The sequence below is a fragment of the Melopsittacus undulatus genome, chromosome 2 (genome assembly GCF_012275295.1).
Source record: "Melopsittacus undulatus isolate bMelUnd1 chromosome 2, bMelUnd1.mat.Z, whole genome shotgun sequence".
Classification (NCBI taxonomy): Eukaryota; Metazoa; Chordata; class Aves; order Psittaciformes; family Psittaculidae; genus Melopsittacus; species Melopsittacus undulatus.
Window position 1 is genome coordinate 53252166 of NC_047528.1, and position 26634 is coordinate 53278799.

Genomic DNA, 26634 nt, shown 5'->3' on the forward strand with positions numbered 1-26634 from the left:
CATAGCAACCTTATGCTTTCAACATCTCAGAAGATATTACAAAACAAACATTACAAAACAAACAAAAAAAAAGTGTTCAAAATGCAACAATTATAAAAACTAGTGTACTTGAAATGTACATTGTAGCACTGGGGTGGCTCTGGTGCTTTATTGACATAACAGGAGGAACACGGGTAGGCAGTTATCTTTTTTTACTGTTTTGCCCAATCTCTTAAAATTACTAAATGATCTTCAACAGCACAGTTGATGAGTCATTTAATCTTCATAATTCAATTTCTGTCTGAGAATTGCAGGATCCCTCTCTCTGATCTGTTTCTGTGTGTAGGTGTCATATGTGCAGCTGGAACATTTGTGCCCCTGAGGCTTTGCAAGAAGACACAAAACCCCAAAACACGAACAAAATCAAGACTGAACACTGGCCCCAACTGAGCTCAGAGACCTTTTTCTCCACATACTCTTTATGTACATGCACCTCCAAGTGTCTTAGCCCCAAAGATCCTGCTGCTGCAAGACTTGCATCCTCAGAAGCACCTGGGTGCCTAACTCCTGACTATGTCAGTGGGAGTTAAGCTCATAAATACCTTCTGTGCATCCTGGAAAATGTTACATTGGCCTAATCCAATTAATGGAAAACACAACATCTTTAAAAGGCTTCCAATTTTAAAAGGGCAAGACAGACAAACAGTGTTTTTCCCAGAATACAGAAGGGAAGAGACAGTAATGAGACTTACTTGAGATCACCGAGTTCCAATGACCATTTACAAGTCAAAGAGGCATATGTCATCTGGAAATGAGCAGGCTACCCCAGGCTTTCTGACATTCAGACACAACCTATACTCAGCTACCAGTGCTGGAAAAGGGTGTCTGCACTTTCAACAAGTTGAAACATGTAAGTCTGACAAAACTTGATCCACTGTCACCATGGCGTTCTGCCTCCATCTGATGTTGCAGCACTAAATGCTGTTGCTGCAAAGGAGGTTCACATTTTGGGTGGAGGGGGAGGGATTGTTGCTCCTAGCTGACTGTACCCCTGCTCTCATCCTCTCCGGGCTGCCATGTGAGATAACAGCCAAGAGGGTCTGTCGGGGGCCATGCATCTCCTATTTTTAACCCCACTGCTAGCCGGCCTCACCAGCAAAGTGGGGAATGAGAGCATTTTGTACACATGGGAGTCTTGTAGTCAGAAAGAGACAAGACAAGAGAGGTTCAGGAAAGAAATTCCCTGTCCCTGCAGAGGTAAGAGAGGGGCAGGAGGCAAGTTCCAGACACTCCTCCACCACCTCATGCCGTATCATCTCCCATGAGGAAGGGTTCCCCAAGGAGTTAATTCTGGTGGGAGGAAAGGGCAAGGGGAGGGAGGCGTTAGTGAAAGGAGAGAGAAGGAAGAGTCTCTGTCACACACAGTTCTCTGGACCTAGTCAGAAAAGGGTTAACCCTACTGTGCTGCTAGTGATACCAGGAATTGTTTCTTTGTTATCAAGTCATGTCAGATTTAAGCAGGCAAGATTACTAAGGTGGGGAAGTTGAGTGCAGGTCACTTTCATGCTTGAGCAGAGCTCTTCAAAACAGCATATTTCATTTTGCTAGGAGGGGAAACTCACACTTGCTGACACTGCTTCCCAGTAAGTGATGCTGAACCAGACTGGAAAACTCCTACACAGCCCTGTGAGAAAGAAAAGCAAATTTTGTGTCAGGGGAAGAACAAAATTATACAGCAAAACTCGGCAGCACTAGAAAATAAAAAAGCTCTTCCATGAAGACTTGAGCTTGACCTACATTGCTGTGAGCCCAAGTCTTTCAAGGAACAGGAGCACTGTTTTGGGGTGGTGTTTAATTAGCCTTCTCCTGATTTTATAAAACCAATTGAGTATGAGTGTCTTTGGGATCTCTCATAGAATCATAGAATAGTTAGGGTTGGAAAGGATCTTAAGATCACCTAGTTCTAACCCCCCTGCAATGGGCAGGGACACCTCACACTAAACCATATCACCCAAGGCTTCATCCCACCCGGCCTTGAACACTGCCAGGGATGGAGCATTCACAACCTCCCTGGGCAACCCATTCCAGTACCTCACCACCCTAACAGTAAAGAATTTCTTCCTTATATCCAATCTAAACCTCCCCTGTTTAAGTTTCAACCTGTTGCCCCTTGTCCTATCACCACAGTCCCTAATGAAGGGTCCCTCCCCAGCATCCGTGTAGGCCCCCTTCAGATACTGGAAGGCTGCTATGAGGTCTCCACACAGCCTTCTCTTCTCCAGGCTGAACAGCCCCAACTTTCTCAGCCTACGGCCAAGCTTGCTCCAAAATGAGCAATGTGTTCAGTTGTGTGAGGGAAGGGATGAGAGATGACAGGACAGACAGCTGGCACAATCTGAGCTCCTGTCCTTAGGAAACCTGGGCAAAATATCACCACTGCTGGAGGAGCTTGCTGGGATCATGCTTTGTGCCTACTCCAGCACATTCAAGCCACATGGCAAGAGCAAAACATCCTCAAGTCTAGCTTTGTATTGGTAGGAAAATCAGCAGAATCTGTTACATTTTTAGGTCCCTTTCCTTCTAAATTTCATTTCCTTCCTTCCCCCCCCCCCCATACTTTATAGAATCACAGAATCAACCACGTTAAAAAAGACCATTAAGATCACCAAGTCCAACCATTACTGTAAAGTCCAGCACTAAACCCTGTCACTACAGGCCCCATCTACATGTTTTTTGAGCTCTTCCAGGGACAATGATTCCACCACTGCCCTGGGCACCCTGTTCCAATGCCTGAGCAGCTGTGAAGAATTTTTTCCTAATATTCAACCTAAACCTCCACTGGTACAGCTTTAGGCCATTTCCTCTTGTTGTATCACTTGTTACTTGGGAGAAGAGACCAACCCCTACCTCACTATGACCTCCTTTCAGGTAGCTGTAGAGACCAAATGTTACCTTTAGTCTTGCCTCTTTACTGTCTGCAAGAATGAGCTATTTCCACTCGTGGCCGTTATTCCCACATTGAGACATGCAGAGCAGGCACATCCCAGCCAGAACTGAACTCTGGCGTCAGAAGCACGCCTCGCAAGCCACCACAAAGCTTCAGCCAGCACCACCACACACACACACACACACACCCCCCAACTGTGCCGCTGTGTACCGAGGCCTGCTCCAGCACCCAGCTGGATGACGGTGCGCTACCACAGCGGCTGTACCGGCACAGCCACCGCTGCCCGGGGGAGGACCTGGCTGCACCGGCGGCTGTGGTTTTGCCCGGGGAGCAGCTGACCCCTCACACACCACCCCGGGAGGGAGCGCGGCCCACCTCGCTGCTGCTGCTGCCGCCGGGGCAGCCCAACGGCCTCTAACGGCTCTCTGCTGACGCCCGGCTCCGCCCCCCTCCGCGGCAGTCTCGGGCACGTGGGGGGCGTGGCGCGGATCACCAATCAGGAGCGTGGGGCGGGGCATGCCGCGCCCTTCAGCCAATGGGCGGTGTGCGGAGGCGGTACCGAGGCGGTGATGATGGCGGCGGCGGCAGCGGCGTGGGTCTGCCGGCGAGCTGGGCTGCGCGGAGGGAGGTGCAGGCTGTGAGTGACGCGCGGCGCACGCGGGGGGCGGGACAACGGACCCCAGCGGACCCCAGGCCCCGCCCCCTGGCAGCCGCCGCTGGGGGGGTCTCACCCCAACACCCGCCGGCTCCGGCTGTGGGCCCGGTGGGAGCGGGGCAGGGCACAGCGGGGGCGCGGCGGAGCCGGGTCCGCTTGCGGGTGAGCCTGCTGGGGCAGCGGCAGCGGGAAGCCGCTGGACCCTGGCTCTGCCTCTGGCGTGGCCGCCAACAGCCCGGGAGCCTCTGGTGGGCGAGCCTGAGCTCCCCAGGGTCGGGCGGTCGGCCGGCTGCTGCCGCTCGGTGCCTCCCCGTGGGGGCACCGGTAAGGCACGTCCCTGGCACAAGCAGTGTGCAAACAGAACTAAGTTTCTTCCAGTTACCACGAAATTGGGCTGGCTTGGGTGCCTGGTTTGGCGCAGCTCGGGCTGGATCGGTACCGTTGGGTTCCCTCCTTCCAAGGGAACACCGTGTTGTCTCCTACACTGATAAATCATCTTTGATAGAGCTGAGTGGGGTTGTCGGCAGCCCCATCAGCACCCCTCGTCCCAGGTCTGGGAGCCCTTGTTGGTTCAGAGGGGTGACATGGTCCTTTTTCTCTGCCACAGCAGTGGCTGGACGAGGGAGGGTTACACAGGTGGTTTATGTGCACTTGTAAAGGGACCAAGGTCACTGGGTGCTTTCCCACAGCTGGTCAGATAGCTGTCAGGGCATGGACTTCGGGCAGGGTGCTCAGAAGAGTTCCACTGTAAATACATGATCCCCATGCAGGTCAGTTTGCAGAATCAGGCCCTGAGTGACATACACTGTGTAAGATGAGAGCTCCACCGCACCTCTCTCCTGGAGATCTGTGTGGGTTTAATGTCCAGCTTTCTGCCTGCGGGTGTGTGCCTGAGTATTACCTGCAGGCAGAGGATGCCTTCTGCCCAAAGGACTGATGGTTGGGTCTGTGGTGATTTAAGGGAGGTTTCCAACAACAGTTCTAGAGGGAGAACAGATATTTTAATATTGCTATTAGGCAGGAAACCAAGTGTTACTTTGGTTTAATCTTTAAAGCTTTAAATTCTTGTAGTCTCTGCTGAGACCATCATACTGTAAATATTTTATACTTGAGTAATAAAAGAGTAGTAGCCTGTAATAACTGTAACATAGATGTTACTGTGAACATGCAATATTGATGCTGGTGTTCTTGCGAAACCTTGGGGACAGCTGGACTGGTATGTGCTGTGCTAGAGGCACTGTGAACAGCCCATAAAACCCATGTCAGCCTTTCTTGCCCACAGTAACGCTGTCCTGCATAGCACCCAGGGTTGTTTTTCCAGCCTGCCTCTGTCAGCTTACTTTCACAGCCTGTTTCTGGAGAAGATGCATGTGTGTACAAGCCTTTTTCTTTCTTTCTTCCTTCTTCTGGCCTATTATTGGAGAAGAATCATCAATGCTGTGCCTTGCTGTTTTGGGTCATCAGGAATTCTAATACGGTGAAGAGGGGCCTGCACAGTGTGAGGGCAATCAGATGATCACATTGTATCTGCATAGCACCCCTTCAGGGCTGGGAGAGGGGGCTCACCACATGCCCATGGTGAGGCTGCTTTCCTCCAGCTGCTGTCAGAAAGGACTTCCTTAGCTGGTGCTGCTATGGGATGGGATGTAGATAGCAAGTACCAGTGCTGTCTCACATAGCTCCCAGGAGAACTGGGAACTGCCTGCCCCCACTCATCAGTGCTGCCGTGGAGCCTGAGAAGCCAACACTCAGACAGAGACCAGAGAATCTGGGGCATCTAACCAGTCAGAGACGTAAGCAGGATGAGGCATGAGGAGCCCTTGCTCACCTTTGAGCTGGGCAGCTGTGTGCCATGGAATGAGAAAATACAGCGATGACTTCAATATGCCAACAGTCAATGCACACGGCTGGATTTGCTTGGCAGCTCCATGGTCTTCAGCAGGAGTCCACTTGGTCCGGATCATAATGCCTGGGTCCCACAGTGTTCATTGACACACTGTTGGGCTGGGACCTGAATTACAGCAGGTACCACTGATGCAGTGTGGCTGCTTTCCCAGCTGCTACCACCTACTTCATGTGGATGTTGCTGCCTCTGCAAAGCCACTGGGCAGTGCTGCCATGAGAATGTGGATGGAGCATTTGTGTCATTAGCAGGCAGGTGAAACCTACTGCACCCAGCACTGGTTTTGCTTATTTGTGATGTTCCAGAGCTTTTGGGCTCTCCCTGTCCCCCATGTATGAGAGGGGTTTTATGTGTATTTATTTGCACAGCTATCGTGGTTTAAACCAAGTCCGCACAGCTCGTTCACTCCTCCCCCCCTCTTGCTCCCTCAACTCCTGGAGAGTTAGGAAGGAGAATCCAAAGAATGTAGCCCCCACGGATTGAGATAAGCACAGTTTAATAGCTAAGGCACAACACAAATCACTACTGCTACTACTACTACAAACAATCATGATAAAGCAAATAACAAGTGAAGAGAATACAACACAACACCTCACCAGCCACCGACCCATAACTCACCCCACCCTGCCTGGCCGAGCACCGACCGATACCTCCTCCATCCCCCCAGAGCTCCAGCCCTCCCGGGTCTTTCCAGGTTACCTCCTGGGTATGACGTGCTATGGTATGGAATACCTCTTTGTCTAGCCTGGGTCAGGTGTCCTGTCTCTCCTTTCTCCCGAGCTCCCCTCCTCCCTGGCAGAGCATGAGCTCAGAAAAGGCCTTGGACAAACCAAACATTTGAGCAGTAACTCAAAACATACTTGCTATCAGCAACCGTTCCCAGCCCGAAAGTCAAAACACAGCACTGCACCAGCTACCAAGAAGGAGAAAAATGACTGCTACTGCTCAAACCAGGACAACAGCGTATTCCAGGCAGATCTATACCTACATATCCATGCTAAATCAATCAAAAATTGCACCATTAAGCTCACATCTTGGGAGAACACTGCTGAGTATGGAATACACCATGTGGAGTACAGTGTGCCAAAGGTGCAGACATCAGAACAGCTGCTGGGAAAAAGGAGTACTGAGTAATGATCCTGTGTCAGGTCTTGTTCAGGGACTCCATCTATGTCATCTAAGGTTTCTAGCATTGGGAGTTTCTCCTCTCCTCTCCAGTTGCCATCTTCCCTCCCAGGAATCTGTCACTTCTCTCTCTTGTCTTTCACACTCCCAAATTTGTGTCTACTTGGCACATTAGTGACAGTGTTGTTTTTCATGGATTGGACACTGGAGGGTGCTAATGCAATGAGAGCTGAAACTCTTTAGCGAGTTAAAGGTTTCCCCTTTGTTAGTTGGGAAATAGTTTTATTCTTTGTTGCGGTGTTTAAATGGAAAGACATGAATCATGGCCTTTACCAGCAGCTGATCCTGCTCGGCATGTGTGGAGCTGTAACCAAGAATATCAATAAAGTGTTAAGTCTGTGAGGGATTTCCTTCCAGAGCCTCTATCGAAAAAATCACTCATTCTATGTTCTACACATTTTTAAGTGTGTCTTTTGAGATTATGGCCTCAGGGTGAAAGTGCGACTTTCTAGGGATAAAAACACTCTATCTGGCAGAACTGTTGAGCCGTGTCTGCAGAATCTGCTTTTCTACAAGGTCACTTTGTTTCACCTAAATTAATGTTGTGTTGCTGGCAAGCTGAGAACCTGGTAGTGTCTCACTTCGGGGAGAGAGGTGATGTCTTGAGCACCCCTGCTCCAGTCACTGCTGTTGCAATCCTTTCTCTGAGGGTGGACCTAGTGGAGCCCTGGTTTACCTTGTAACCATATCACCAGGCCACGCGTGAGGGAATGTGCAGGATGGGGCCTTTCATCAACCATCACTACTAGGTCAGGCAAAGCACATTGCAAAGCTGAGCCTTAGCTCTGGTGTTCACGCATGCATTTTTGGCAGGTTGGAGTTACATTGGGAGGCCTTATGCCAAAAGAGATGTTACCTGTCCACGCTGTTCCAGCTTTCTGCTGAACTGGGTCTCTGCTCTCCTCTGCCCTTGGCAGAAAGACGTGGGGCCTGATATCAGCTCCCCGCTGCACACTCTGGCAGCTCCATACTCGGCACTAAGCACTGTGAAACTACTGCCTGAGCCAGCTCTGATCCTGGCAGCAGCAGAGGTATGATGCTTGCTAATTAATGCTAATGAGGAGCAGGGTGCAAATCTAAGTGTGTCCAGCTAATCAGCACTGGCACCCTAACTTGTCTGCTTAAAGCTAACGCAGTTCTGTGACCAGCAGGTCAAGGGAGGTGGTTCTCCCCCTTTATACCCATCCTTGTGAGACCCCACTTCCAGTGCTGCATTCAGCTCTGGGGCCCCAACACAAGAGTGACATGGACCTGTTGGAGTGAGTACAGAGGAGGGCCACAAAGATGCTCTGAAGGCTGGAGCACTTCTCCTATGGAGACAGGTTGAGAGAGCTGGGCTTGTTCAACATGGAGACAAGAAAGCTCAGGGGAGACCTTACAGCAGCCTTCCAGTACTTAAAGGGGGCCTACAAGAAATCTGGAGAGGGACTTCTTTGTAAGAGCAAGTAGAAACAGGACAAGGAGTAATGGCTTTAAGCTTAAAAAGGAAAGATTTAGGTTAGATATGAGGAAGAAATTCCTCCCTGTGAAGGTGGTGAGACACTGGAACAAGTTGCCCAGGGAAGTTGTAATTGCCCCATCCCTGGCAGTGTTCAAGGCCAGGCTGGATGGGGCTTTGAGCAGCCTGGTCTAGTGGAAGGTGTCCCTGACCACAGGGTTGGAACTGGATGATCTTTGAGATCCCTTCTAACTCAAACCATTCTGTGGACAGTCCTGCCCAGTCCTGTACCTGTCTTTGCAGACCTGTTAGCTAAATGAAAGCCAGTATTCAAAAAATGCATACGTAAAATGGAACTGGGTGCAAATACACTTTCCTTAGAAGTCTTTCTTATTCAGTACATGTGGTTGTTGAATTGCTCCTCTGTCTCGTTCCCCTTTATACACGAATTGGGCACTCCCCTTCTGGAAAATGTTGTTACCTTACTGTATTATATTGGTCAGGTTTTGTTCTTTCCCAGGTGTTGCAGTTTAATAACATGGCTGGTTTGATTTTTCTTTCCATTAAAAATGCCCCTAATTTTTCTCCAAATTCTGCCTTGACCTGAAATTGTATATGAACATGGAGAAAGAGCCCACAGATAAGGAAACCAAAATCCCCTGCTGTTGTGTTCAGGTACTAGTTGGGACCTGCTGTTCATCTTACAAATAGATGCACAGCCAGTTTCACAGCAAAGTTACCTGGCTGTTTATCAGAAGCAGCAGAAAGGTATCCAGCTGAAAGTTTACACTTCTTTCACAAAAAGAGTTCTAGTAGCTTACAAGAATAGGTTTATGAGGGGATGTCAGCAGAAAAGCTTTCTAAAGTCATTGTCATAAGTAACAGTACTGAAGACAGTCTGGTTAAGAGGCAATAATGTAGTCTAAGCACAGAAAAAAGAACTGGCTGACAGTGTATTTGTCTTGTTAAGCAGCTTTTCAGAGAACTATCTTCCATTGCACCTCCGTGCTTACGAGCAGGGAGCCAGGGTATAGCCCTGGCATATACCCAAGAACCAACATGCTGTGGTGTCTAAAGGATTTGTGGTTGTGCATTTTATGTGGGTGGTGTCCTAACTTACCCCAAGAGACCTTTCTCTGGGATAAAGGAGTTTCATGGACCTTCCACTGAACCTCCTTGATCGCACTGAGTTTAAATGATACCAGCTGCAGAATGCCTCTGTCTTGAGGCCCAAGGCTACTCCTGCTCTGCGGCGCTGCATGGAGAAGGAGGGTGCTGCTTCTCTTTGGGGATGCTCCACCTTCCAGCATTGGGCCTTCACGTGCTTGTGCAGTATTTCTTGGCTACTCATACAGGTTGGGTGAGTGGGGTCTCTGAGATTTTCATGCTTTCTGGGGAGAACAGGCTGCTGTACTTGAAGTCTTTCCTTTAAGAGCCTTTCTGACAGGTAAAAGCCCCTTGATGCTAAGAGCTTTGTAGAGTTTCTTCTGATGAACCCCAGTGTGGTATGTTCTCATGTCCTCTGCACATCAGGAGGGCTCCTGGTGGTGATCTCTCCTGGACCCCTTTCTCACACCTCCCTGAGCTCTGAGCCCCCTCATATGGAAAGGGAAATACTCGGTTTGCCGTTATTCTGTCAGCCAGGCTGTGCATGGAGGTGTTTCTCCAGCTGCTGCCATTTTCACGCTTCCCTCTCCCATCCCATGAGGCCGTGGAGCACAGCAGGTCTGCAGAACTTTGACTATGCATGGATCTGGAGGTCAGCCGTGTGGTTACTGAGCCCCTGGGTGTTCAACAAGTCCCCTTCGTAACTTTCCCTTGTATTCTCATTGGTGCTGTGTTTACTTCTCAGGTCTCCCTGTGCTTATTAAATCTGCTGGCATCATCGATGTAAAGAGGATTTCCCTGTCCCTGTAAATGGACATCTCTGTGGCTGCCTGCCTTGTCTTCTCTAGCCCTTTATGGGCCAAGATTGCCCAGTTGTCATGGGCTGAGTGGCCAAACCCTCTTTCTTCTCTGCCATTTTAATTAAAAATGGTTGGCATCAGGGGCTCTGCAGCAATGAAAGGGAAATGATGAAACTTTGAAGAATTTGGGGCATAAAGTTGATCCCTAAATTTTAATGTACTCATTGCACTTAAACAGTTGATACATTTTATGATTGAGCTTTCAGGTGACCTAATTTCCCTTAGTACTGTACATTTAGCTTTATACATCTGCACCTAATTTGTAAAAAAGGACTTAATGAGAAACTTCAAACAGTTTAAATGTCAATTACAAAGAAAGCGGGGTTTTAAAGTTCCAGTAATCTGTCCATATTGGTCATCGAAACATGATCCCAGGTGGATGTTAATTCAAGACAGATGGCATTCCAAAGGCACAATTACAAAGAGCTTATATATTTTCAACACTAACAAGCTGTCACGCTATGTTGTAGCTACACTTCCAATACTGTATAAGCACAATTGCTGCTTTATCTGCTGCGGACTTGGTCATAAAGGGGTTTGATTCCCCACTCTTGATATTGTCTGTGGGATTCTGGGTGGGAAACTGGAGAGTAGGGTCAGTTAGTTAGTTAGTTAGTTATTAGTTAGTGGGAATATCTTTCATTTGCTCAATCTGTGTGTGGGTGTGTGGGGGGATTGGTTTTATGTTTGGGTTATTTTAAGTTGGTGAAATGCTCTTCAAAGAAAGGAGGGGAAATACTGAGTATGGGCATAACAAGACCAGCTCATTGCAGATATATTTCTGTTTCCTGGCAGCATTAATTAACTCTAGTTTTATCAGCTGCTGATTTATCAGCTATGATGATTTGTTAAAATCCCCAACATCCTGGATGTTTTCAGTTAAAAAGTCATCTGAAAGCTTTTGGAGTAACACACATGTTGCTTGGAAGACTGAAGTCCAAGGGACTGATAGTGACTTGACTTGCGGTGGTGCAAATAGGCTTTAGCATGGCTGCAGCCAGGCAGCAGCTGTTCATAGTACAGTTTGAATTGTTTGTAGGTTTCTGAAAGTATTCTTAGGCCCAGAGCTGGAGAGGCTGGCAAAGCAGGGTCAAGGCAGGACTTCCATCAACATGTGATCTAGTTGATCTAGTTGAAAATGTCCCTCCTTTTTGCAGGGGATTTGGAAGAGATGGTCTTTAAAGGTCCCTTCCAATCCAAACCATCCTGTGACTGTAGGTGTTAGATAGCCAGTTTTGTTGTAGAAGGACGATGTTTGGTATCTAGTCAGTAGTTGAGGTGGGTGGTGATCTGCATAACTGAATGATGAAAGATAATTGGGCATAATTTCCACTGATTATTTGTTTGTTTCTTAAAATCAGGTCAGAGAAATGCAAGACTCACTTGGCTGTGACTAGACAGTCATACATAGGCTTTAAAAATTCTTTGCTGCTAGGAGCAAGATTAATGATGCTCTCCAGGAAGGTTTTTAGGCTCCTATGGGCATGTGTATCCTCTAAAGAGGTACTAAGAATGAAGAGCTTATATTTCTGCTGATTTATTTACCTTTCACTGGAAAGTGAAGAAGAAAGCTGAAAGGCTAAGATGCTTCATTCTTGGAAGGTGGGAATTAAGCAGTGAGGTTATACTCTTGAATTTTTTGTTTTTCATTAATGAGTGTTGTAAATGTCGGTCTCTGAAAGCATCTTACCCAGCTTCCTCTTTGGGGGAGATGCGAGTGCTATTTGAAATATGCAGCTTGCCAACAAGTGAATTGGGCTCCTGAGCCATGCTTGAAACAAAATGCCAATTTTACCTACAGTTTTACTAGGTTTCCTTGTTTATGCAGTGTCATTTGAATAGCCTCTAGTAATTGTTTTTAGCAGGGAAAAAAAGATTTCAAACAAAAATGAGAAACACAACCCAAAGCTCATTAGCACTGTATTTAGCATGCCATGAATCACTAAAACTGTATATAAATGCAGAAGTAATTTGTAACAAACAAATTCCTTTCTTTTTTAAAGTACTTTCTTTTGAATCTCTGTTTGGATTGCTGAGGTACAGTATGGTTTTCAATCAGTGGTTGTTATTACCAGAATAGGGGAGAAAATTTATGGTTTAAATAAACATTATGTATAATCCTTCAGTGTCAAATATACTTAGTGGTGACAAGTGAATAAAATTAGGTGGAAACCAAAAGACAATAAAGAAATGCTTAGATAACAGGTTTTTAACCTGGGGGATTTTTTTCAACCTAAATTTGATGCTATTATATGTTGTTCTCAAGTGGTTTCCCATTGGATTTTCCCAGTGCTTATCGCAGTAACATACTATAGTCTTTTTATTTAGATCAGGCTTCACTTTGAGAGTTAACTAATTGTTCAAGTCCAAGTGGGAAACTTTCTTGCACCTGGAAAATTAGGGGAGCAAAAGATGTCCGCATCCTTTCCCTGGTGGTTCTTCACCTGCAAATTCGAACTGCAGTGGTAATAAAAGTTTTGTGGACCTCATTTTATGTGAGATCATTAAGCGACAGGAGAATTCAGGACTAGCTGCCCTTCACAATTCAGGACACTGAAAGGTGCCATTTATAAGCTCAAAGTGCCTGCAGGAAGGCAAAACAGGCTTGTAAAACCAGCACTCCAAACACTGAAAGGGAACCGGTTTGTACTGCTGGTTGCAGCCTTGGAGTGGCAAAATTAGAAAGGTGGTAGGGATTTGGTTTAAGAAAATGAAAAACCACCTGCCTCTAGCAGTTAATGTAATAGCCTGGGTTTCACACTTCTTGTGTTGATGTCTCTTTTGTCCAAAAACCCCCTAAAACATCCCAGGCAATGATCCCAGTAAAAACCTGATCAGTTGTAGTGCGCAGCTGTTGGGCTTATTATCTTTCCTACGATAGCCCACTGTTTTGCTGAGCTGCTAATTTGGCTATAAAATAAGTTCCTTCTGACTTTTAAACAATATTTTGCAAACAGTGACCTTTGCCCTTTATGTGGGCCAGGCGTTTTGTAGGGAGAGCTCTTGCTTCCTTATCCCTTGAGAAGGAGTAGCAGCATGCACAATGCTTGAAATGAAGAGAGGTCTTCAATGAAGTGGGTAATATGCCAGCATACCCAGTCTTCATAAAACTGATTGCTACAGCTCTAAACCAGCAATGTGATCTGCTAAATTCATGATATGCAGCAGCTTTATGGACCTAGAAAGCCTGAAAAGCACTAGAGTGGCAGCCAAAGGAAATGTCGAGTCCAATGTTCATTCTTAAAACAGGTACTGCTGTCCTTGAGTGCTTCAGCGCTACTCCTCAGATGAGAGTTGGAGCAATCATTTTTAAGCTTGTGACCAATATGCAGCCTTTGCCACCTGGAAATGAGGCATCCATATCTGTAATCTTAAATGGCTGGGCCTGATCTCTTCTAGTCTAGCCAGCATAAGCCGTTGCCTCTTTAACATGCTATGACTGAAGTTACTTGGGTGCCGATTTGCAACAGCAGGAGTCTAAATTCCAGTGAAGACAAGAGCCAACTGTATGCAAAGTCTTCTTGCAGCACCTTTGCTTTATTAAGCTGTGTTAGTTTAATACTTGTATCTTTATGCACACCAATTTCAGCAGCAGTTGGCTATATGGCACAGTATCCAAACTGTTGTCCCTCTGTATGTCAATCACATAGAAGCCAGAGAAGTGGCTGTGCTTCAGAAGTGTATTGATATTATTCAAGTTTCTGACACTGCTTTTGTTGACTCGATTGATGTGCCGAGAGCCCCAGACACTGCTCTGAGTTTAGTATGACTCCAGGGCCTTTGCAGAGTGGACTGCAGGACTCAAACCTTTAAATCCACTATTAAAAGGCAGTTATGTGACTGTTTATGTTAGAGCCAGGTGCTTTTTGCCTGTGGACATGCTGTTACTTGACAGTTTTTTGGGTGTTTTTTCTTTATGGTCAAAATGTGATAAACATACTCACACAAGTACCTTGCTCTTTGCAAATGGTCTGGCTGCCTTCAGCAACCACTCAGGTGTCTGTAGGAGGATGAAAGTTGGGACTTCTTAACTCTCTGTAGGGGTATGTCCGTGGCAGCATTCCTGTTGCTTCAAAGACATATAATTTCTAGATATCAAGTTGTCAATATATTTTTAATTACTTTTTCCTTTTTTTGGTAGTTTTTAAGAATTAGATAAATGAAGTGCATTTCTAGTTCTGGATGGTTCATTTATTTAGGTTTTGTATATGAATGCATGCTTTGCAGACTTATTGCATTAATCATTTGCTTATTTTTTGTTAGATCGATAACAATACTAAAGGACTGATGGTGCTTTGGGTTGGGTCAGTACCATATAGCGACTCCAGCATACTGGAAGTGTAAACTCTGTTTTCTTACTGACTATTTCTTTGAGAAGTTGATAGATGTGAAAACCATTTAACAGTTGAGCTGGGTTTTTTTCCCCCTTTCCTGTTAAACTAAGCTACTGAGGAAACCTTCCTACTGCTACACACTGCAATATGTCAGAAACACCGTTATGTTATAGTTGCATCATTATCTAAAGGAAAAATTGAGTGTGGGTTTGAACTCGACAAGTGATGAAAGTAGCCCTGAGGTTGTCAATTAGAAAGCCAAGGCCTGGAATTGATAAGTTAATAGCCAGTTCCCTTCACACTGCCTCGCTTTCCTGCCTGCTCCCACCTCACCCTGCAGCAGCTTTACTGCTCCAAACATAAAGAAAAGGCTCCTGTTGGTTTGTGTCCCATAATTTCTCTCACCGATATGATTCACTTAAATTCTTGGCCAGTTGCAATGTTCTTAGTGTGGATGGGTAGTTAAGGAGAAATGAGATGCAGCAGATAGAAAACACGATCTTAAATGATGCCCTCCTTTTGTTTATTTTTAATTAATTTTTTGTTTAAATGTTGAACGGTTAACACAGTTTTCAGCCCATCCTCCTGCAGCACACATAGCAAATTTAGCAGCAGTGCATAATTTAATTTCTACCGTATGTTTGCTTGCAGGTTTTAAAACCTGAAATTTAATGGCAGCCAGTTGGAACCCATGTGTTCCTGTTAAAGGTGGAGGCCAACATGTGCGGTTTTTCCTGAAGGGAGATACTGGTTACCAGAGTTTATGATATAATGTAATATAATACATAGTGCTCCTATTTTGCTTGGGCAGCAGGGAGCTAAATTTCTCTGAAGGAACACATGCGTTTAGATAAATAGGTAAATTATGGAAAATAATAAACAGTATTTATTCAGGTTTTAATCATTCTTGGTGTTCTGTATTGTGAGAACAACAGTAGCCTTTTGAAAACAGCTTTAAAGTAATATTAGCGGTAGGATGTAATTCAAACAGGCACCGTGCAAAGCAGAGCTCATAATTAATCTTAAGGTTTTGAAAACTTTATGTACAGTGTGAGTTTTTTAGGGCTTGTAAAATGTTGCAGATGGGCACCTCCCCCTCTGCAGCTTAAGGCTTTCTGCTTGAGGCACAGCTGCTTCAGTGACAATGGAAATGCAAGGTTTTCTCTCTACGTTGCCCTGTCTCAACCTAGAGCAGATGAATAGCGATCACGAGTATAAGACACCAGTTTAATTTCTAAGCACATTTGGGTTTTTGACCTTTCCGGTGATTCCATCGTAACCAGCAAACATCTGTTGAATAATTAAAAAATGGCACAATAAAATGAAACAGGGAGCTCAGAGCATGAGCTGCTGCTCTGGAGTCTCTCTCTCCTCCAACCAGACTTCAAAACATGAAGTAAATCTGATTCTAGCTTAATTCACAGGAAGAGAGATGTGACATTGTATGAAACAATACAAGAGTTGGATGGTGCTTTCTCCTCCTGCTGTGCTAGCTTTGCCCAAGACCCATGCAGCAGGGCTTTTCTAGTGCTTCACCAGAGGTTCAGTGTAGAACTAGTACATGATTTTCCAAAAAAGCATGTTTTCCTTCTGTGTCATACTTTAACTTGCTTATTGAAAGCAATGTCTCATAGTACCTGTAAATGAGAATATACAATGACAGTTTTAATGAGAGGTTGTTTCTTTTCTCATACATTTGTGACTCTGGTGTTTCTAGTGCTGCAGGATAACCTCCTGTGATGGCCTGTTGCAAGAGAGTTTATATCAAGATAAATGAGAGCATTGTATCTAGTTTAGCCTGACTTGCTCAGGTATCACACCTACCAGAAACTGTAATTCTGGGGTTTCCTCCTAAGTTGGTCCTTTCCTTGACCCTTTTTTTTGTCTTCTGTAGTTATTTTTGTGAATGAGGCTCTGGAAGTTAATGGTGTTGGGTTAGCAAAGCTTGTCTTCCAGGGGAATAGTTATCTCTTTCTGGACTTCCCTTCTCTTCACCTCTTTCATACACTTTTATATACCTGTCAGCCAGTAGGGCTGTTGTGCAGGGTACATTCACATACCATATGGAAGCCAAATTTTGGTGGAGCCAATTGCTGCTGTGCAAGAGGAAGACAAATGCCAAAATTCTCCACCTCTTTCAGTGAGTTGCTGCAGGATGATGGTCTCTGATCTTGTGTGTTTGGGCAGGTTTTATCCCTCCCCTTTTGTTTTTGCTACTGGCTAACTGCATTTTCTCATCCATGTCCTCTTTCAGTCTGACAGCTCCTCTCTTGCAGTGTGTCTCGGTTGTCATGCCTTATGTACGTCCACATCTTTCAATGTGGATGAACATTTGACTTACATGCTGTCTGCTCACTGGTTTACACTAGTTAGTTCCACAGCACACGAAGCACAGTTGTGCTAAACTGCCCATTTTAGGGTGAAGGCTGTGATGACCTACAGATGAGGTTACAGGTTGAATTGGTCTTTTTACCCTTTCCATATCTAAGGAGGAAGGGTCTTATTTTAGAAGGAAAGATTTCTTTCTTTTCAGAAAGGCTGGATCCACATAAAACCTTCAGATCTCTAGCAATTTGGTTGCACTGGATTTCTTCTGTCTGAAGGTACAAAACCTCAGACCTGGTGTCAGAGCTTTTGGTGTTATAGAGCTTTCTAAGGCTAAAACTCAAAGGGGCTCCTTTCACCACATGATTTACCTTTTCTGACAAATACAGCCTGAGCAGTGCTCCTTACTTACCACATGGGCATTCTCAAGCCTGAATCTCCTGCTGTACTTCACATTTATCTATACTTAGAGGCATGCTGGAAAGATATGAAAATTACTTACCAAAAGGTGTTACGGCATTTCTTACTTTCTTTTTTTTTGTTCCAATATGGAATCTTAAAATAGGGAATATCATTGTGTAGCTTCAGTGATTTGAAACACTTGGTATGGATAAAAACCTGTCTTATGCCCAAAGACATGTTCAGAGTGAGAAAGTTGACTTGGCATTTCCAGGTTTTTAATTTCTAAACCAAATTTGAAGTCCACTGTTGTCTTTACGCAATTAAGATGGATTTCCTTTGAGTATATCAGAAATCGTGCAGAGTTCATGTAAGTCAACTTTGTCTTTAAGGTTGGTATCATTATCTAAGACACATGCTATTAGCAGGTTGTTGTCCCTCAGGAACTCAGCACGGATGTTCCGTAACAAGATAAACCAGAAAATGAATATGCTATCAAAGGGCTGTAGTTCTTTCAGCAGCTGTAGGTTTTTTTATTAGCTTATTTGACCACTTATGCCTGGAAAATGATCTATTAACCTTAAAACACAACCAACAAATGGCAGAATCAAAAAAGGAATAATGAAGACATGATGGTTTGGGGGTTTTATTGTAATCTGTGACTGTAGAAAATCACATGTACATTATGCAATTGGAATGGCAACATTAAATGTTTTTGAACCAAATATAAACTTGCTGTGGGAAACCAGCGATAGCTGGGGCCTTTCTGGTACTGTAGACCTCAAACCTGTCTGGAGACCTTGACTTCAGAGACTGAAATATTCACCCTGTCCCTGATGCATCTGTTTCAGTGGATGCATCTGTGTGGAGAGAGATGGCTGCAGGATGTCTTCGCTCCACAGCCATGAAGGGGGTCAGTTTAGAAGAGAAAGACATTGAAGTTTTTTACCGTTTTAGACACTTCCAGTTTCTTTTTGAGGCCACTGCTTAGTTGGCCTGAAAACTGTCTGTGACAGGCCTGTCGTACAACTGATAAAAGTATTTATTTGAGAAGCGGGTTTTGCTGATTTCTGCCGCTAGTAATGGTGATGCTGGCACATTCCTCCATTAAAAAAAATAATTATGAGGCTAAATGCTAAGCAAAGAGCTGAACCCTGAGTCAGTGAGATGGTAAAAACCTAGTGATGAAGAAATAAATAACAAAAACAGTTTTCAAAATGTATGTTGAGCCTATTTCTTCTGTAAAATGTATCAATTAAAATGATGCTAAGGCCTAAACTTACTGCAATCTGCTTAAATCATAAAAAATAACAAACAAAATAGAAACAATACTTCCAGGTTGTTGGTCAGACCATTCAACTGATGAAAGTCACTGCCTAAATTCTCTAAACCTAAAGCCTTTGAAGTACTGAGTTGGCTTTTGAGATCAGTAGTCTCTTCTGCAAGTGCCAAGAGAATATTTTCTTCAATATATTCAATTAGCTCAGTTAAATGACTAATTTATTCAAACTTGACCAATTGGATGTTGAAAGAAGCAGAAAAGCTTCTTCTTCTCTACCAATCTGTGAACAAAAGCTAATTATGAGAGGATTAGGTTTGCAAATACTACACTATTGAAGGATATTATGACCAAATCAGTGCTAATTTTAGGTAATACCAAGGTGTTTTAATAGATAATTTTTAAATCAAATCCCAATTTTTCTGTAGAAGTCTAGCCTCTTTAAGACAGTGCTGTGCAAGTGATGAACTGCCTTGCTGCATTTTAAGTTGCATTCCAGTTTCCATTCAAAGAAACATAAACCATAAGTAAACACAAAGGGATCAGCTAGTAAATAAGAATTGTGCCATACATGATTTTGTAACAAAACCAGTAAAATTAATCTGAAAAATATGCATAATGAGGTATAGAAAAGCTTAAATATATATCAGCAGAGCTACTCTGTCCTTCTGGCTAGCAATAAGAAGTGCCAAATTTAGTGTAAAAGCTATATTTAGTTACAAAGCAGCATACTTTACTGGTTACAAACTGAGAATTAACCTTTCTCCAAGAAAATAACTGAAACATTTAAATGGGAAAACAAGATTCAAATTAATTATTTAACTCAATGTTTCCCGCTTGGTAGTTTAACTCGTTATTTTTAAATAAGCAGCTTAAAAGATTTCATCCTGCTGAAAGTCATTGATAACTGAGATGCCTACGCATGAACATAAACAGAAGTGCAAACGTGGCATAGCGATACAGAAATTCAGCCAAGAACATGAAATGTGAAGATAAAATGTTCAGTCCTGCCCATAAACATTTGGTCAATGGGACACCCCACAATGAAATTTAATTACCTCTTCTGCTGATAGGATCACGAGAAAAACGTTGCTTCGGGCACCAGCACAATGAGATTGGGAGGACAGGATGGAGAGCATCTCGGTCATGGTGCCTTTGCTACAAAGACACTGAGTCCTGCTGCCGTTGGTCCTTGGTGTCTCAGACTCGGACACCATCATGGTTCACCTCCATCTGCTGGTCACATCAGAAGGTGTTCCTGTAAATGCCAATTCATTAACTTTCATCAATTTTATTTGAAAAAAAACCCCACTCCTTTCTCTTGCTGACTATTTAAAATATCAATTTTGCAGTGGTTAGGCTGCCCGTTTTCTAGATCTGTTCCCCACAAGTAGAGTCCATGAATGGTACTGATTTTCTGAGAGGTGGTCCTTCTCCTACCTCTTATTTCCCAGCATGGCTGGCTGACTCTTCCTCACCTCCTAACTGGGATGAATGGCCAGGGCAATAGAGACAAGTGCTTGGTGCAGTGCTGCCAGACCAAGAAGGAGATCTCGGGGTGCTCCAGCACTGTGCTGTTTGTGCACCTGCTGCTGAGTGCCTGGCTTGACCTTGCTGGGGAGCTCCTTTAGGTTTTAACCTGTCATGAACATGGGTGTCTCATCTTCAGCAGGTCTGTAAGCCAGCTGCGTAACTTAGAAGTAGCCTATTAATAAGTAGAAAAGGAATTTATGGCTGGAAATTTTGCTGGGTTTAATGTCCTGTTTCCCCATCTCCCTCTTTTCCCTATGGTTATTTCCCAAGGAAGCCCTGTATGTTTTGACTATGTGTCCAGGGCCTCCAGGAGCTTCCTGCTAGTCACTTCTCTTGTTGACAAGCCCAGAAGAGGATTTTCCTAACCAGACACCCAGCTTGCTGCTCACTGCTGGAGGCAGCAATGAAGGAGTACATAATGGTGTTTGCCTCCCCAGAACCATTAACATGAACAGGCCATGGGTATCCCCCAGCCTCCATTCTTCTCTGCATGATCTCTCATCTCCCTCGTCAGGCTCTGGAGTCCACAGCCCTGCTTGGGCATTCACCATGAGAGCTTTACGTGTGTATTGAACTATACCAGCCAGCGTAAAGGATGCTGAGGTAAACGCTGTGTGTTACTTGCCCTGTGTGTCTGCCTGGGGTCCAGATTATTAAACATCCTATTTCTTTGTAATCCTTTTAAAGCAAAAATCCAGGTTTTGCCATCTCTCTTTCCTTTGCATCATCATGAAAGATTAGCACAATATATGTGTTTTTTTTCCAAACGAATTTTCAGGACAACTAGGACCTTTTTTATTATTCTTTTTTCTATGATGTTTCTAAAACTGGCAGAAGAAGAACTTTTTTTTAAGTCTGCATATGCTGCAAAGAGTATTTTAAAATACAGATTTTTATTTTTTTTAATCTTTAGGCATGTTTAATGCTTGTAGAGGGTGCCAGATTTTAATTACAGTTGGCATTTATAAGCATGGTGCTGGCAATGGCAACCATATTGCTGAAAAAAGGCATAAATTTTGACACTGGCAATATGGGAACCCAGCATATGAGACTGTAAACCTCATTGCTTTCTGTTTTAATATACTAGGGAAGAACTTTTAATGGTTAATATTTAACTAGAGCATTTAGGGTTTGATATAACGTTGTTCTAATTTCAAGCTATTTAGTAATTCAGGTCCTATCAAAGATCGGCTTAGGTAATAACTTTCTATTAAACAGCCTTTAAATAAGCGTGCTTAAAGTAGGGAAAATAAGATGCTTCATTACAAGAAATGAGGTTGGCATCTACCAGGTTTTCCATTAAGTTCCAGGTCACAGACAAATAAAGGAAGTATGTTAGGAAAAAAAACCTTTTTAAAAATAATTAGGGAGATGTCTGTTTTGTTCACCAGATGGAAAATCAGTAGTTGTGGGTGGTCTGTGCTGGATGGGGCATCTCACAATTGGCAGAACTATGCCTTTAACTTTTAAAGTCCTGGGACAAAATGTGAAAGTAATTGACTGTTCCGAATGCTCTCTCTCTGGATACTTTGCATGCTTTTAAAACCAAGATTTGGTGAGTTTCTGACTTTTTTTTTCCCCGTAAGAATGCTCAAGCTGTTGTGTCTAGTATTAGGCCAATTGGGTATATTTTTGGTAGCTGTTTAGTGGAACTGTTGTCTTTTGTGCTTACTTCTGTGTGTGCCTGGACTTGCATACGCACAACAGCTCTACAATGCTCCATTAGCATGTTGTGCACATGATTTCCATATTATTGTCAGTGTTTTCTGCATTCAGGGTATACATAAACTGTTGGTTAATATAATTTGTTTCTTTCCTCTAGTTAGTTATGTTTTAAGGAATTAAAATCTATCCATTTGCCAACATACTACAGAAAACAAAGTTGCAACCTCATTTTTCCAAACAAGAAGAAAATTCCTGTTTTAAAATAATTCATGCATTTGTAAAAGTGTCAAAAATCATTAGTATTCTTTTGGGGTTTTTTTTAAACTCAGAATAAATAAATCCAAATGTGCACGTATGGATAGTACATGTTCCCATAGGCATATGGTCATTTATGTATGTGTTAAAATCTTCTTGGTGCAGTTTATAACTTTGCTTGCTGTTTCAGAACTGATTCTTTCTAATTGCCAGGTTAATTTGAGAAAACAGTATTTTGAATGTTGAAGATGAGTTAGAAGATCTTTGTATTCACATTATAACAGATTTTATTATCTGAATGTGTGCTGTTCAGCAGTGACCTCTCAAAGAATGAGGCAGAACCCATTTATGGCACAGGAGGCAATTGCTTTATATTTACCTTACTTTACAGACCATTTTTTGCAGTTATCTATATGAATAGTCACAGAGAACTGCATGCGTGTCTTATATCTATATTGTAGCTTGTGTTAAACCGATCCCCACAATTATTATGTAGAAGCATTCTTGAAGATAAGTGAGGCACTCAACTTAGTGCCTTCTTTGTAAAATCCCTTTTGCTATGCATGACATGTCCTCTGTATTTTTTTCCTTCCAGTAAATTATAAAGCTTTTTTCTTTCCATGAATCTCCTTCCAAGAAAACACATACAGCCTAATAACACTCGCCTTGAGAACTGTGCATTGCTTCCACTACAAAGCCGTGTTTTCATTGAAGAGATAATTATAATATGGTTTAATGTTCTTGTCAACCCTGAAACACTGTCCCTAAAGAAGGCTATTCTGGTGGATGTCTTTTTGAAGAGAGTTGAATGTAGCTAAGAAAACACACATATAGCCACACACTTTTCTGATAAACCAAGACAGATTTTTAATACAATGCACGCTCTCTGAAAAGAATTACATGTTCTCTAAGGCAGTAATTCAGAACTGCATCTTTCTTCAGGTTTCACTTTTAAAAACACAGAAAATTTGACTGGATTTATTTATTTTGCTTTCCTTTCCCCTCCTCCCCAGTTATTTTTATAGACTTCAAATGTATACAAGGACATAAACCCATAATAATCATTAAAATGCTTTTAATGTGCTTCGAGGCACAGACTTCAAATGAGTAAAAAAGCCCAAACTGGAACACAAATGGTTCTTCCCAGGCAACAAACATGCTTGGCTGTTGATATGCTGTAATTTTCTGCTTTACTTAGTAAAAACAGCAATTACTTATTTGTTCCATATCCCCCCCCCTAGCACAGATGCTACTCAGTCTGTCCATTTTCCCAGTGCTGAGCAGGCTGCATGCGCGCGCGGGTGCACGTGCATGTGTTTTAATGTGATGCAACACAAGTTTTCCCCTTGCATGCTGTACTGTTAACAGCATTTATTTTGCCACAGCTGCGGGTTTACCACCAGCCCAAGACAATGGTGTGCTGGAAAGCGGCTGGGGCTGTGAAAGTGTCACTTTGCAGACTCTCCTGCCGACAGAAAGCTTTTCCAGGTGCAGCTTTGCAAAGCATCGAGCTGACCTTACAGACCAGCACAAGGGCAGATAAAAAGATTGCAGCCCAGTTCAACATCGTTTCTCTGTATTGTCTTTTGTGGCGGTCTGGTGGTTGTGAACAGAGTCTGGTGCTGCTAAAAGCCACGTAAGCTGAAGTAAAAAAGCCTTTGAGGGAGATGAAACCACAGCCAATGCAAAATTCCCCTTGGCTTCAGGCCGCCCAGGATTTCCCACTTGGGTTTCAAAGCCCAGTTAAAGGCTGATAAGTAAGAAAAATGCAATTATCTGCCATGCCACAAAATGTACCTATGACCAAAAAACCCCTGGACACCTAAGGACAACACAGCTCTTTCACTGTTCATACAGAAAGCGTGAGACTGTTAGAATGCACAAGGAATTGTGTGGCTGAGCACAGTGTAACCTGACTGCTGAATCAGGTGCTTGGGATCTTGAATTCAATATCAAATTATTTTTAAGAGCTACGGTTAAATGAAGAATATGAGCAAATATGTTAATTAATTGATTTTTTGTTAAGTATTTGATTAGTATAATTCTGGAGAGGTAGTATAAAAGATGCATAATAACTGACAGAAGTGAAGATTTGAACCGTCGTTGCAGTCATCATTCACAATCCACTTGCTTGCTCTGAAATCGATGGGATTTTTTTTTCCTCCTTCTTTGAGGAGGAATTACAAAGTAAAGCCTTAAATTAGTATTGTAAATAGCCTCTCTAGGGAAACTGTTCGCTGCGAAAACTTCCTCAACAGGCAAGTGTTAAAACGCTTCTGGTGCTGCGGAGTTTAAAAACATCTTGGAGATTTTTCCCCTCAGGTTTATCTATTCAAGCTAGATAGCCACCATTCAAAGAACAAGCGAGTGTTTCTGGCAGAATTAACATTTTATAGTCAAGTATGTTTTCGTTCCCTCACCATTTTCCTCTTGTTTTGTAGTGGCAGGGAAAAATAGCCTAAAAATACATAATTTGTGTTAATGTAGATGCAAACCAGCATGAAAAGAAATTAAAAATGCCAGTTTCCCATTGCCCCTTCTTGTCATGGCTTTGAATTTGTTACTACAAATATTATTTTTAGAATTTGCTTTCTTTTGACAAGATAGGCTGATAATCTTTCTAATGTAACTCAGCACTTAATATTTTGATGGATATTTCTTAACTTAGGTCTTGGATTTATTTGTGGGGTTTTTTTTTCCCCCTAAAATACCCCCCCTCCTTTTTTTTAATGAATAACTGATCGTCAGATTAAATATCTGACAAAAAAAAACCCAGACAAATGTATAGGACTTTCCCAGTAGGTAAATATCCATTAACTCTGTAATGAAATTTCCTCATTTTTAGGCTATATATTTAATTTATTAAAAGAGAAATACTTTTTATTTTAGCTCTGATGATGTCACATAGAAATGCATTGGCACATTAGATGCTCCTGCGATGACAGCTAAGGCTCAGTGATCTCTGCCGAACAGACAGTTATCTTTGCTGTTGTATATCCTCACAAATTTTCCTCTCTGAGGAAGACTGTGTAGAGGGGTACATCCAGACAGCCCATTTTGTGCAGTCCTCCTCCTGCTGCCCAGAGACAGGTTTGCCAAGGCTCTGCTCTTAACACATCCTTATTATTCCACTCTCCCTTTCCATGTAATTTTGCAGGTAAGGAATTGTTAAGCTCTAAATACTCTCAGAGTTTGTTCAAAACCAACTTGATTTTTAACACCTGGTGCTCTTGAAGGCATTTGATTTCCAGTTTTCACATCCAAATGCTGAGATGGAGAGACCAGCTGCATGGAAGGTTGCATTGTTGCCTCTTGATGACAAAACCTTGTTTAAGTAAGTGGGTAAATATTCTCTCTGATCCCATTTTTTCTAGAAATTCCCATCAGTTGCATATTATTGCCATGAGATGTGAACTGATTCACGAGTATTTTCTTGCCTTTTAAAAGACTGGAGCAAAACTTTGATGAAGTTCTCTTTTGATAATTTGTTGTTGTTATTATTAACCTTTGTTTATGATACTGGCATTCATTCAGCCTCTTTCTCTCCCTGCACACTGAATTCTTATAAGCCTTTTCTCATAAAGGGAGACTGCAAGACATGCAGCAGCTCAAGAACAGCCTCATTAAGGCTGGGAAGTAAAATATTCACAAGTTAGGAAATGTCAGAATTAAGAAAGCTGATGCAATAGAAGTTCAGCCCCCTTGTATGTTTGCATGATGGCATAGTCTTTTAATTTCAGGATCATACATAGGTTTTTACACAGGACCCCTGCCTCAGTGAACAGGATGGACGATGCTGAGTTAATGAGCAGTTATTCAATATTTTGTTTTCTCCTAATTTTTCAATGTGTAGCCCTAGGCCTTATTTACTGCACACTATTGAAACCCTGCTGTGAAGACAGAATTGTTAATTTCCTCATGAGCTTTTCTATGGCACTTATTGCTATAAATATCTGAATGCTTAACAAACATTAATTAATTTATCTTCAGAAAACCCTCACGATGAAAAGGGCTGGTATTACTACTGGTTTACAAATAAGGAACTGAGGCATAGGGAGCTGAGAGTCATGAATGTCCCATAAATTTGGGTGTTCAGTTGTCAGCTTGCAGTTAAGGAGGTAGAAATCTGTATTTCAGCATTCAATTTTGAGGCACCTTCCCATAAGAGCTGAAAAGTAGCACTAGGTTAGATAAAAAGGCTTTCTCTACTGTTATTGGAAGAGCTAGTGAGATGAGCTGTGTGGGGAGGACTAATACCATTTATTGTACTAATAGCTTTTATGTGGGGGAAAAATCAGAAGCTGTGGGCATGCAAATCCTCTTCACCTGAACTCTTTTGAATGTCCAGATAAATTTTAATTCTGAGACTCACAGAGCATCATGAGTGTGACTTCACTGCACTTGAGAAGAGCTGGAAATAGTGAGCAGGGAGTCACCTAAACCTAGACAAAGGGGAATACCCTTGCCAGAAAACCATTCCTTAAATCACAGCCTTTTTGTAGATTTAGTATCCTTACTGTGGGTTTCAGGAAAGTGCTTTCTTCCACTGAAGATTCAGAGCTCTTAGCCCTTTATTTGAGTTACTAAGCTCTTGCTTTCAAAAACATTTTGGAACTTGATTAATTTGGTAGAACACTTCCAGACAGTGTAAAAACAAAAATGTTGACAGGAGTGTCCTCTTACTTTAGAAATTGCTCTGTGATGAGTAGCATTGGCATGTTTTTTCTTATTTTTGAGATGTATCAAGCCTACATTTCCAAAACACTGCTT

General features: G+C 43.0%; 1 protein-coding gene across 2 annotated transcripts in view; it reads left to right on the forward strand.

Moving 5' to 3' along the window:
- The first annotated feature begins 3496 nt into the window (after positions 1-3496).
- Positions 3497-26634, forward strand: part of CLYBL (citramalyl-CoA lyase) — a 168699-nt gene continuing 145561 nt past the window's right edge. For both annotated transcript variants that reach the window (XM_034074495.1, XM_034074496.1), the window contains exon 1: positions 3497-3563. In XM_034074495.1, the coding sequence (XP_033930386.1) occupies positions 3499-3563 (65 nt within the window). In that variant the 5' untranslated portion in view covers positions 3497-3498. The remainder of the gene's footprint in view (positions 3564-26634) is intronic.